The 13454-nt window shown below is 45.3% G+C and overlaps 1 protein-coding gene across 1 annotated transcript in view; it reads right to left on the reverse strand.

The window, feature by feature from the left end:
* The window catches only part of CFAP57 (cilia and flagella associated protein 57), a 68384-nt gene that overhangs the window by 34014 nt on the left and 20916 nt on the right, over positions 1–13454 (reverse strand). The window contains exons 10-12 of the mRNA XM_036073440.2: positions 7614–7826; positions 6052–6225; positions 3244–3405 (exon numbers count right to left, since the gene is read on the reverse strand). Coding sequence (XP_035929333.2) covers positions 3244–3405; positions 6052–6225; positions 7614–7826 — 549 coding nt within the window. The remainder of the gene's footprint in view (positions 1–3243; positions 3406–6051; positions 6226–7613; positions 7827–13454) is intronic.

The raw sequence follows: 13454 nt of genomic DNA on the forward strand, positions 1-13454 counted from the left end.
TTTAAAAATACCGTGAGACACACACCTTCATTTCCTGAAAAAGGTAACGCTGATGACAGAGAGGGGGAGAACACAGGTGTTTTCGTCTCGCTCATCCAGGATCACCCCCCACCCCATGCTGCGTATCCCTATCTCATCTCTTTTGGCCCATCTCCGCCCCCCCCCCCCCGGCCACTGACAATGTGTTATGCACATTTCCCCATTCCCGGCCAGTGGACAAGTGTGAGCCTGGCACAGAGGGGAGACTGAGATGAGGGACGAACACAAGTTGCAAGGGCAAAGGTGGGGATGAGAGAGGGGATGTTTGGTCAGGGCATTGTGTGTGATGTTGTATGGGTGGGAGGCAGAGGGACAGGAAGCCTAGACCGGGTCAGGCCATCAAGGTCCTTGCCAGCCATGATAAGAAATTAGGATTTTCTCCTACGGGGCCTCTGAAGGTCCTGTCCAACCTGATTAAGCTGATTTGGTCTCAGAAAGGCCTCTCTGGTGGCAGTGTGCAGCTCAGGCTAGATTCAAGCACTAAGGCAGAGGGATTAGGTGTGTGTGTGGGGGGGGGTACTGCACAGTCCGGGTGGGGGTTGGGGGAGGAGAGTGGAATGGAGAGATTCAAGAGCAAGATTTTAGGGAACGTGGTGCCTGACTGGGTGTGGGGTAAAGGGGACAGGGCCGTGGATGAAGACCATCTCCTCGGAAGAGCGCTCCCTGCAGGTTGCACTTGGCCTATCTTGCTTCACTGCTTTATCCTGGGTGCCTAGCGCAGAACCAGCAACATAGCACTAAATGAATGTTTATCAGATGAGGAGGTCACCCTGGGGTCTGCCTTGGACTGGTGGAATACATTTATTGATGGGAGTGCTGGTTTCAGGCACATGCTCATCATCCTTCCTCCCTCCCTCAGTCTGTTCTCCACCTGGCTGCAGAGGTGGCTTTCTATGATGCAAATCTCATCAAGTCATTCCCTAACTTAGATCTCTCAGCGGGTCCTTAGGAACAATGTCCGAAGTCTAAAACGTGGTGTAAAAGGCCCTCACAATCCCTCTCCAGCTCCAGCTCCACATACCCTCTCTTCTCCGGCCCCACCTAGCCAGGAGCGTCTTCCCCAGAGCACCTCTCTCATCCTTCTGCACACTCATTCCTTGGTGTGGAAGACCTTTTTCCATCTGTTCCTGAAGGCTCCATCCAAGGCTCACTTCCTCTGGCACCACCTGGCCTGGGTCAGTGTCCCTTCCCCTGTGACCCCAGAGCATCGTTCCTTCATAACACCTGTAACACACTTAATTTCCCTTTTTAATTTTACCTATGCCTCCTCCCCGGCTACAAGCTAAAGGCCCCTGCATATCTTTCACTTCTGTCATCCCAGACTTTAGTACAGTGTCTGGTACATAACAGACCCCTCTGTGAGTACTAGTTGGATGGATGGATGAATGAATGAATGACTGAATGAGTAGGTGAATCATGTCCTGAGAGACAGTTACATAGAAAATCATAGACTATAAAGAGAAAAAGAGAGCCAGGAATTCTGGAAAATGTGACTTTAACTTTTAATTTTTTAAAAAAGATTTATTTATTTGAGAGAGAGAGAGAGAAAGAGAGCAAGCGCACACGAGTGTGGGAGGCAGGGAGGGGCAGAGGGAGAGAACATCCAAGCAGACTCCCACTGAGTGTGGAGCCCGGCATGGGGCTCAATCTCACAACACTGAGATCATGACCTGAGCCGAAATCAAGAGTTGGACACTTAACTGACCGAGCCACCCAGGAGTCCCTGGAAATGTGAGAGAGAGCTGGGAGGGAGCTGGGAAGGACAGAGAGGCTCACAGGGAATAAGAGCGTGGTCTCACAGATGTAGAGAGAGAAGGGGCTCCAGGAAATGAGCAGAACATATGCTAGTCACTTCCAGCTTGGCAGCACTTCTGCTAGGCCAAGCTGGGGGCTGGGTTGGGAGTCAGCCCAGACACCTCAGGCCTTTGGCACATCCTGAAGTCTCCCAGTTGCTCTCTTCCCCTACCCTCTGGGAGGAATGGGGGAGAAAACAGAGAGAAGAAGGAAGAGAGGAGACATACTTGCCTGCCTGCCGTAGGTCAGACCCTGACTCTCATAGGCTGTCCCTCATCCTTTCCTCCCACTTTGCCTTTCCTGTAGAAAGTTCCATGGAGCTCTAGCAGGGATCTCTGGAAATGCCTGGGTCTTATCATCCTGCTTTGGGGCCATTTTTGCATGGCTGTTCTGATGGTTTTACTCATCTCTACTTGACTATGAGTTTCCTGATCACAGGGCCCAGGCCTGTCTTTTTACACATACATCCCTAGTACCTAGCAAACGCAGGTATTCAATAAACACACTCGAGATTCTGGATAAACAGCAATGAATGCATAGCTCTGCCATTCTCTGTAAGCCTTGTGAGTTTCCCACCCCTTCAGTGTCTCCCTTAGGGAGCGCGGTGCAGAGCTAGCTGCCCACTCAAAACTCTCAAAACACATCTTCCCAGAGTGTTTGATACATTCATAGGAGGGAGGGCCCTTTGGAGAGTAGGCTCTAGATTGAATCTAGAGCAGAACTCTAGTCCTAAAACATGTCACTTAACTTCTCCAAAGTCACCTCTTGAAACATGGGGAGAATAAAAGTATCTTTTTCATAGAGATGATGTCACATTTAAACAAGAAAATACTTGTAATTAGTACAGTGCCTGGTTCATGGAAAATCTAAAAAAAAATGTTGGTTATCATTACTTTTATTGTTTTATTATTAAGAAGACTGGGTTTCAGGGATGTTTTCTAAATACTTCATTTTTTTAAATAAATAAGGCTCCACTAAGCAGTTATTAAGTTTCACAGATACAACTGGCATATTCAGCTTGTCAGTTCCATTCTGTAAATATGTATCGACTGTCTTCCATGTGTCTAGCAAGGGCTAGAAACTGCTGGTCACACAAGAGAATAGCTTGTCATGGTTCCTGCCCTCCAAGAGGGGGAGGAGGAGAGCTAGTTCACAGGCTAAATGTAGAGCAGAGTAGGAGTCAGGATGACCAGGGGCAGGATAGCGGGCAGGGGTGAGGGTGGAAAGAGATCCAGCCACAGGGAGGAGAGCGGCATGGTGGTGTGGGCCAGAAATGTGCAGGGAGCATGGGAGTCTGAGCGGGGCACTGGGTGCAGCCAGGCGTACAGGGCCTCGAATGCCGATCCCAGGGGTTCGGACACAGTCTGGTAAGGCACTTCCACGTCCCTCTTCATTCGATCTGATTCTTACCTTCTCTTCCATGTCTGTTTTAGTAACAAGCACCTCTTCGGCAAAGCCCACTTCCCTCTCTCGCTTGATTCCCCGACCATCCTTATCAAAGACCTTCCAGGTAAACAGGCAGCCATCCTCGGCAACGGTCAGCAAGAATTGGTCATCAAAGGTGAGCAACATCTGAGGAGAAAAAGAGCTTAGAGAGGAAGCTTTCAGAGGCCATGGAGGACCAGAACTGATCTGGCTATGTGCGAGGTCTTCATTCAGGCAACCCTGAGCGGGCACACCCTCACGGGCAGGAAGACTGGATCCTGGGTAAGAATAAGACAGGGAGCTCTCATAAGCTTCTGTTAGTGAATAGAGGAAGCAAGACTGTGTTTATGTCCTCTGTGGATTTGGAATCTTAAGAGTTAACTATTACCTGGATTATAAAAAGAACTCTCAAAACTCAGCAGTAAAAAACCCAAACAATCCAACTAGAAGGTGGGCAAAAAATATGGAGACATTTTACCAAAGGGGAATATACAGATGGCAAAAAGCACATGAAAAGATGTTCAACATTGTTAGCCACTAGGGAAATGCATATTAAAACTATGGGGAGATATTACTACATACTTGTTAGAACAGCTAAAGTAAAAAATAGTGACAATGCCAAATGCTGGCAACTGGATCTTGCATGCAGTGCTGGTGGGAATGGAAAACAGCTCAGCAGTTTCTTAAAAAACGAAACAGAAACTTATCCTATGATCCAGCAATCATTCCCCTAGGCATTTATCCCGGAGAAATGAAGGCCCACACAAAAGCCTGTGTATGATGGGTCACAGCGGCTTTATTTGTAATAGCCAAAAACTGGGAAAAAATGAACTATCCTACAACAGGTAGATGGTTAAACAAATTATGGTGCATCCATGCCATAGAATACTACTTAGTAGTAAGAAAAAATGAAATATTGATACGTGAGATAACTCAGCTGGAGCTCAGGGGTATTGAGCTGGGCGAAAAAAGCCACGGTCAAAAGGTCACATAGTGTATGATCCTATTTATATAAAATTCTCAAAATGACAAATGATGGAAATGGAGAACCAATGAGTGTTTGTGCAGGACTGGGGAGGGTGGTGGCTGAGGGGGGTGGGTGTCACTATCTAGGGCAGCACGAGGGGGCTCTCTGTGGCCATGGAGCACTTATATATCCTGACTGCAGTGCTGGTGACAGGAATCTATGCACCTGATAAAATGACATGGAAACACACACACACACACATATTGTACCAACATCAGTTCTTCTGGTACGATACCATTCCATAATATCGCACCAATAGGTACATCAACAGATGTACCTACTGGGGGAAACTGGGAGAAGGGCACACAGGACCTCTGTGCTCTCTTCGAGTTTCCTGTGACTCCATAATTATCTCAAAATAAAAAGTGAAGGCAAAAGAATCAATGATGAAAAAGGCCTTCTCACAATCAGCGATATCTGTCGAAAACCTTACAAATGGCAATGCTCTTCCACTCAGGAATTTCACCTCAGTCTAGCAACTCAGCCTTTGGGATGATCAGAGATGGCCACGGGACTCTGCAGAGCAGCCTACTGGTTAGAATCCAGAAGATCATTAAATGCCCAGTTGTAAGAAAAGAATTAAATAAGTTATGGTCCATCATTTGATAGGACATTTATGTAGCTACTAACATCATGTTTTTGAGGAATATTTAATTATACAAAAAAAAAAAATGTTTATAATAGCATTAAGTAAAAAAAAGCTGACTACAAAAGAGTACATACAGTATAGTCTCAATTTATTTAAAATGCACACAAAATGTACACAAAAGAGGAGAAAATGCATCAAAATATTAATGATATTATTAAGAGGATTTTTATTTTTTTCTTTTTTTAGAGAGAGAGAAAGAGAGCATGGGCATGTGAGAATGGGTAGGGGATGGGCAGAGGGAGAGAAAGAATCTCCAGCAGGCTCCCCATCCAGCACAGAGCCCCTCACGGGGCTCGACCTCACGACCCTGACATCATGACCTGAGCCGACATCAAGAGTCGGACACCCAACCACCTGAGCCACACAGGCACCTCGAGGATTTTTATTTCTAAAATAGACATGCATTGCTTTTGTAATCAGAAAGATAAATACCTTATCCATAAAACTTCATAGCTTTGAAGAAAAGAGGGGATTTTTTAATTTACTTTGAGTGTAAGACTCGAGCTCAGTACAGGAATGTTCTAGTTGGTAATGAAAAATCCTTTCTTAATAAGGATATTGTCTGCAGGCAAGCCAGTGTACAGTTTGGCACATCCTTCAAAGCCTTAGGTGTTGCAGTTGTTGGAGGGACAATTTACAAATGTGTACTCATGCTATTCTGTGAGGGAAGGCCTTTTGTACCTTCAGGGAGGGGCAGGGGCTCATCTCCTGGGCTTTGACTCTTTTTAGTCCAAGGCACTTCCTTGGAGGAGGAGACGTGTGTGTCATGAACAGCACTCAGCGGATGGGAGATCTGGGTGGGATGCCTCTAGCATCTCTTAAATGGCCCATTATCATGCATAATATTATGGTGAGCAACCTTGTACAAGAATCTTTAGGTGTATTTCTGATTCTCTCCTAGGATATATTCCTGGGAGTAGTTTAAATAAAGAATATTAGTAGCCAATCAATGGTCATTGAATGGGTGGTTGGATGAATAAAGAGGGAGAGAGGAATAAGGGGAGAAAAGCCACTGGGGGGTTGAAGGGATGAAGAAGGTGTGTGGATGGCAAGATCAGATGGACCCAGCAAGGGCTAGTTCTGGGCATGGGCCCCCGAGCAGAGGGTCCCTTCTTACCTTGGTGATAGGACCTGCATGGGCCTGGTACTCATTGAATTCTTTCTGCAAAGGCAGTGGATACTTCATCGCGCGAATGGTCCCCACTGAGGTACCCACAAACATCATGCGCCCGGAATGCGAGATGACAATGGCTGTGTAGATGACATCAAATGCTGAAATCTCTCGAAGGACCTGCGACACAGACGGCTCTGTTCAGGGTGAGGGGCTGAGCTGTACCCCCGGGGTGCCCACGTCATTCGCTCCTCTCCTCTAAGAGCAACATGGGGGCAAGTTCTCTATTGAAAAAAATGTTTTCGTATTCCTTACAGCACCTGGCATAGTGCCAAGCACAGAAAAGACACGAATTAGTCGTTTGTGGCTGCCTGATTGGTGGACAGACAGCTCGAGGAGTTAGGAGCAACACTAATAAAAGGAAGCCTTCAAGTAGCACCATTTTATGGCTTTCACATGTTGTAACTCATTCAATCCTCACAAAAAACCCTTTGAGGTAGTTACTGTTGCCCGAACCCCAGGGACAGTGAGTAATTTGCCTCAACTCGCCCACTGAGTCCGTGGCAGTCAGGCCCCAGTGTCTCTGCTCTTGACCGCTGTGCCACCTTGCATCTCAGACTCAGAAGGGGATGTAGGTTCTACAGTTATTCAGCAGTTACCAGTGTCCCTTGCATAAAGAAAACCTTACCAGCAGGGAACTCATTCAATTTTTCATTTGCTAACTCACTCACCTCCCCATCTAGCCACCCAACCACACATCCCCCCTCCCACTAAACACTTGTTGAATGTTTGCGGGCTAGTTAGTGGGGATACCAAGAGGCTGAACGGCGGGCCTGCCCTGAAGGAGCTTTGTTCTGGTCCAGCCCTGGAAAAGCTATGACAGAATTAGGACTAAGCTACTCAGGGGCACAGTGGAGAGAAGCCCTCCTCTCAGCTGTGTCCCAGTCATGGGGAAACCTGTCTCAGGTCAGTTTGCTGCCATGGTATCTGTGCCCTTTCCCAGGCACCAGCGCCGGGATGGTAACAAGCACCCAAGAGAAGCTGGAGAAGCCAACGAAGGTCAGCTGTCGCTGGGTGCCCAGAGAAGGACACAGCCACGTTTGTATGAAGAAGTGTCCTTGCTGATCTCTTCTCTCCTCCCTCAACTCTTTGGAGCCAAATGAGGTAGTTCCTAAATTTCAGAGTTTGAGGGTTTCAAACAAATATGGTGGCAAGCCGAGATGACAGCAGGAACTGTAGTTCTGTTTCTACCCCCGGGTAAGCGTGCGGTTTAGAGATGCTGCTGACCGACGGGCCTGGAGGGTGGAGGAGACCTTAGGGCCCGCCAGCAAAATGGAAGTGGAAAGGGGCCCCACAGTTTAAACCAGTCAGGTAAGCCGCTGGGCAGGAAATACCAGGCGTAACAATGACTGAGCTGACCCAAAAGGCATGAGGGGCCGGATGTTATCCCGAGAAGAAGGGGCCCCGTTCTCACGAGCCCTCTTCCCATCACACTTTCTGCGGCCCACATGGAGGCTGTCTTCTGCAGACCCAGGCAGCAGCCGGGAGGTGGGGCCGGGCCGACTCACCGAAGAGTCTGCAATCTCCTTGAGGGTCTGGTCTGATCCAACTGCAAAGATAATTTTGGCATCAGGGGAGACAGTAACACAGTTGTAGCTGCAGGACTTCAGCACGCACTCTGTCTCTCTCTTTCCAGAGGACAGATTCCATTCATATACGGCACCGTCTGTGCCGCAAGAAATCAGTTTGCTGTCGTCCGCATTCCACACAACTGAACGAACCTACAGGGGATGAAGACATACTCAGTAAAAATATGCATGCACGCACACACACACACACACACGCACACACGCACACCCCTCCTTCGGGAAAGGAGGGTGCACTCCTCACGTGTTCCACTAGACTGAGGCAGCATGTCCTTTCCTGGTGCGTGCCCTTCAGCAAGCACAAAACTGACTTTATTTGGAACACGGCATGAAGAAGTCCACCCTCTGGGCACTGTCTAAATGATGGAGATATTGGTGGAGAGCAATTAAGAGAAGGCTGGTATGTCCACGATATAAGCAAAATAGCAGAGCGTAAGAATTTTATAGAACAAGGGAAAGAGACGGTCAGGAAGAGCCCTTCCACAATCACAGAGACAACTCTGGGGGTTGGGAGGGCTGTGTGCATGTGCTAAGCCACACCCACTCAAGAGCAATCAGAGCAGGATATGGAGAGAACCTGAAAGCATCTCCTAAGCTGCACAGGGATCCCTTAACACAAGGCAGAAGCCTCACTGGCACAAGGGGTTTAAACATAACATCTGACCAAACGCTAACTGAATAATAATCTCCTCTGGTGCACGGGCATCTCCCAGGAAGCCAGGCTTAGAGATAAAAATCACACTTACTCCTGGCAGCCTGGAAGACTGTATGCATGACTAAGGCTGCACTCTCTTGGGTACAGTCAGAGAGAGAACCTCCAAACTACTAGTCAGTCTCTGGCTGAACAAGTGAACAAAAAGTGTGAACTCCATGCACTGTGACAACAGCCTCCTGGCCACACAAATCCAACAGGAAAGGGTGAAAGGCTACCTGGCTCAGGGGGCTAAGGACAATCTGTGACTCATAAGTGGCTCAGATCAACCCAGGGGCAGCCCCTAGGTAGCCAGAAGGAAAGTAAAAGAACAAAAATCTGAGCAGAGACATCAAGGCTGCATACTGCAGGGGAAAGAAAGACTTCTCAGAATTAGTTCAGCCAGGTCACTAAACAAAGAAACAACTTTCTAGGCTTTCCCCTTTGTCATATTTGTAAGTCCCTTCTCCAGGACTGAGAGACCTGCCTCCCATTATCTTCAGTATATTTGCTTATTTTCTCAATCTCCTCATAAGTAACCAACCTCCTGACCCACTGGCCACCTCTTTTGGTATTTCCAGGACTCCAATCCTGTCGGGCACATCCTTACCCACCTCCTCAGCTCCCTCTCCACCACTTAAATTGCATTGTCTGTTCCTACTATGTAAAAATACACGTGAAAAAATATAGTGACATTTTTTCCAGGAGTATTCCTAGATTCGCTATTCTTAATAGTTTATCTGAAAATTCTTTGAGTTTCCTACATACTCAATCATGTTATCTGTGATGATTTATTTATTCCTTTCCAATCTTTATGCCTTTTATTTTGCTATGGTCTGAATATTTATGTCTTTTACCTCCCATCCCACCTCTCCTATGGTTCATATGTTGAAATCCTAACCCCCGAAGATGATGGTATTAGGAGGTATAGGGCCTTTGGGAGGTGATTAGATCATTGAGGGTAGAGCCCTCACGAATGGGATTAGTGCCCTTACGAAAGAGGCCCCAGAAAGCTAGGTCACCCCTTCCACCCTGTGAGGATATGAGAAATCTGCAACCAGGAAGAAGGCCCTCACCTACCCATGCTGGCACCTGGATCTTGTGCTGCCCACCCTCCAAACTGTGAGGGAAAATTTCTGCTGTTTATGAGCTACCCAATCTGTGCTATTTTGTTATAGGAGCCTCATGGACTAAGACCTATTTCCTTTTCTTGCCTTATTGCATTGGTTAGGACTCAGTATAAGGCTAACAGAAGGCATCATGTTTCATTCTCTATCTCAGAAGGAATGCTTTCATAATCTTATGATCAAGTGGGCTGTTTATTGTAGGTTTACTTAAACATCTTGCATAAGATTTTTAATAAATAAAATGAGAAGTTCCATTATTTTTTGTTTATTAAGTGTTGTTTTTTAAAATCATGAATGGAGGGGCGCCTGGGTGGCTCAGTCATTAAGTGTCTGCCTTCGGCTCAGGTCATGGTCCCAGGGTCCTGGGATCGAGTCCCATATCGGGCTCTCTGCTCCGCGGGAAGCCTGCTTCTCCCTCTCCCACTCCCCCCTGCTTGTGTTCCCTCTCTTGCTGTGTCTCTCTCTGTCAAATAAATAAATAAAATCTTTAAAAAAAAATAAAATCATGAATGGATATTAAATGTTTCAATTTTATTGTATCTGCATTTATGGAGATAATAAGGATGAAAAATCATGTTTCTGTTAGTGTGGTATAGTATACTAATTGATTTCAAATTGTAAAACCATCTTGTATTCCTGGAATAAATCCAACTTGGTCATGCTGTATTATCCTTTTTATATATTGATAGATTGGTTTGATAATATTTTGTTTAGAACTTTTTTATGTTCATGAAAAAGACTGGCTGATCATTTCTTTTTCTGGTGATGTCTTTGGCAGGTTTTGGTATCATGATTATGGTAGCCCCATAGAACAATACAGGGAAGTATCTGCTCTTTTTTCTGTTCTTTGTAAGAGTTTCTTCAAGATTAGTGTCATTTTTTTCCTTACAAGTTGATATAATTCTCTAGTGATATGCTCTGAGCCTAGAGTTTTCTTTATAGATTCTTTTACAGATTCAATTTTTCCAGGAATTTGTTGGTTTCATCTATATATTCAATTTACATAAAGTTGTTCATAATATCCTCTTTTGATCTTTTTTATTATATATAGGATCTGTAGTGATACCTCCTTTTCATTCCTCATATTGGTTATTTACCTTTCCTCTTTTTTTCCTCCCTTGGTCAGTCATGTCAAGGGCTTGTCCATTTTGCATTTTCAAAAAATTAAGCTTTGGGGTCACCTGGCTGGCTCAGTTGGTACAGCATGCAACTCTTGATCTCAGGGTTGTGAGTTCAAGCCCCATGTTGAGGATAGAGATTATTTAAAAAAAAAAATCCAAACCAAGTTTTGGCTTTGATGATCTTCTCTTGCGTTTGTTTTTTATTTCATTAACTTTTGCTCTTATCCTTATTATTTCCTTCCTTTTATCTTCTTTGAATTTAACTTGCTGTTCCTTTTCTAATTTCTTGAAGTGGATGATTATATCACTGATTTTTAAATCTTTTTAATATTTCTAATATATGTATTTAAGGTTATAAATGTCCCTGTAGGCAGGGCTTTATTGCATTCTCCATCTGTATTTTTTAGTATTGCAGATGTAAGTCCAACACATATTCCTGGTTAGAGACCAGTGTTATAAATACTTGCAAAGTGGTAAAACAAATGTCTGCTTTCCTGGACTGGTGAGGGAGGGCCTCCCATGGAGGTGCACATAGTTCTAGAAAGAGCATCAGAATCACCTGGTATACTTTCATCAGCATCTCCACAGTTGCTTGAAGACCAATCACACTGCTGAAACAGGAAGCTCAGCAACTCAATAATGCTTGCGTTTTCATAGCACCTGCACTGATGCACCTGTTACTTGCTAAACTCAATGGTCCGTTTTTAGACTTTACAGGACTTCTCTCTGACCTTTATTTATTTATTTTTTAAAAAGATTTTACTTATTCATTTGAGAGAGAGAGAGAGAGAGTGAGAGAGAGATCACGGGCAGGGGGGAAGGGCAGAAGGAGAAGCAGACTCCCCACTGAGCAGGGAGCCTGACGCGCCGCTCAATCTCAGGACCCTGAGATCATGACCTGAGCCGAAGGCAGACGCTTAACCTACTGAGCCACCCAGACACCCCTGACCTTTATTTTTAAAAATTTTTCAAGATTTATTTATTTATTTATTTAGAGAGAGAGAAAGAGAGAAAGAGCACGTGTGTGCACACATACAAGTGGGGAAAGGGGCAGAGGGAGAAAATCTCAAGCCGACCCCCCCTTAACATGGAGCCCAATGCGGGGTTTGATCTCACAACCCATGAGATCATGACCTGAGCCAAAACCAAGAATCAGATGCTTAACCAATTGAGCCACCGGGTGCCCCTCTCTGACCTTTAATGCCACTGACTACTTTATCCTTTTGGGAATGAGTTCCTTAGCTTCTCTGAAACAATTCCTTGATTCCAAGTTCTCCTGTGCCTTTGTTTGCAGGCTTTCTCTTCTTAACCAGTTCCTTAAATGTTGACCACCTGTCTTCTGTCCAAGATTCTTCTCAGATTCCACACAGGCCCTTGGTGATGTAATCTATGCCTCTGACTTCCACTACCACCTAATCCCGTGAATCTTCATTTCCAGCCTTCTTTCCTGATCTCCACACTCATGTACCATACTTTTTTGACACATCAAACGTAACGTGTACAAAATGGAATTTAATATCATGCTTCTCTCTGTTTCTACTACTAAAGCCATGGTTTACTTCCTGACTCATCTTTTACCCTCACTTCTTAGCTGGTCTCCATCCCTCCAACTTCCCTCCCCTCTAATGCATCCTCAATACTGTTTAGAAAAGTACCCCTTTCTTTCTTTCTTTCTTCTTTCTTTCTTTCTTTCTTTTTCTTTCTTTCTTTCTTTCTTTCTTTTTCTTTCTTTCTTTCTTTCTTTCTTTTCTTTCTTCTTTCTCTCTCTCTCTTTCTTTCTTTCAAGATTTTATTTATTTATTTGAGAGAGTGAGAGAGAAAGTGGCAGAGGGAGAAGGAGAAGCAGGCTCCCCCACTGAGCAGGGAGCCCGATGTGGGGCTCGATCCCAGGACCCGGGGATCATGACCTGAGCTGAAGGCAACTGAGCTGCCCAGGTGCCCCTGGAGAAGTACCTTTCTAATCCCATTACTACATTCTTAAATCCTTTCAGTTGCTTCTCATCGCCTACAGTCCAATTTCTTGGCATGGTATACACACTATGATGTAGCCAACCTCTCCAGCTCCTTCTGCCACTTCTGGAATGTGCCCAATGTTCCAGCCATGTATATCCCAAACCACTACCCTATTTTATACTCCCATCATCTTTAACAAGTCCTTCTGCCTAAAATGCCTTTCTTTCTCAAGTGCTTTTTCTCTCCAAATTCTTTTGCCTACTTCTTCTTAGTCTTTCAACCTTTGGCCCCTCCCTTCGCTTCATGCCCCACCTCACTCTGTCTAAAAACTATTGGTTTTGCTGCCTAAATATCTTTTGAATCCACCTACCTTTCCCCATCTGTCCCACCTCCATCGTGGTCCAAAATAGTGTAGATATCCACAATATTCTCTTTACCATTTCCACCCCGTCCCTTTCAATACATTCTTCTTTCTGCAGCCAAAGTAATCTAAAATGCAAATCTGGTCGTATTATTTCCTGCCCTGAAAGTCTTCAATGGTTTCAAGAAACAAGGAGGAGAAAGACCACCTTTATCTTTTTTATCTTTAAAAGGCCTGCAAGTTTCCATGCACTTGGGCCCCTGCTAACCTCACCAATCTCAGCTCGCTCCTGAGTTTCATCCTGATATCTATGTTCCAGTCCCACAGACTTTCAGTTCCTCTGACAGCCATGCAATCTCTCATCCCAGGGTCTTTGGATTCTTACCTGCAATGATGATCTCCACCAGCTCTGTCTGGTTAATTCCTTCCTACTCCTTTAGGACCCAGCCTTTGTGAACACCCCAATCTAAATTATGCTAACTCTTTCATTATTTATTCTAACACCCCATG

The sequence above is a fragment of the Halichoerus grypus genome, chromosome 5, assembly GCF_964656455.1.
Source record: "Halichoerus grypus chromosome 5, mHalGry1.hap1.1, whole genome shotgun sequence".
Classification (NCBI taxonomy): domain Eukaryota; kingdom Metazoa; phylum Chordata; class Mammalia; order Carnivora; family Phocidae; genus Halichoerus; species Halichoerus grypus.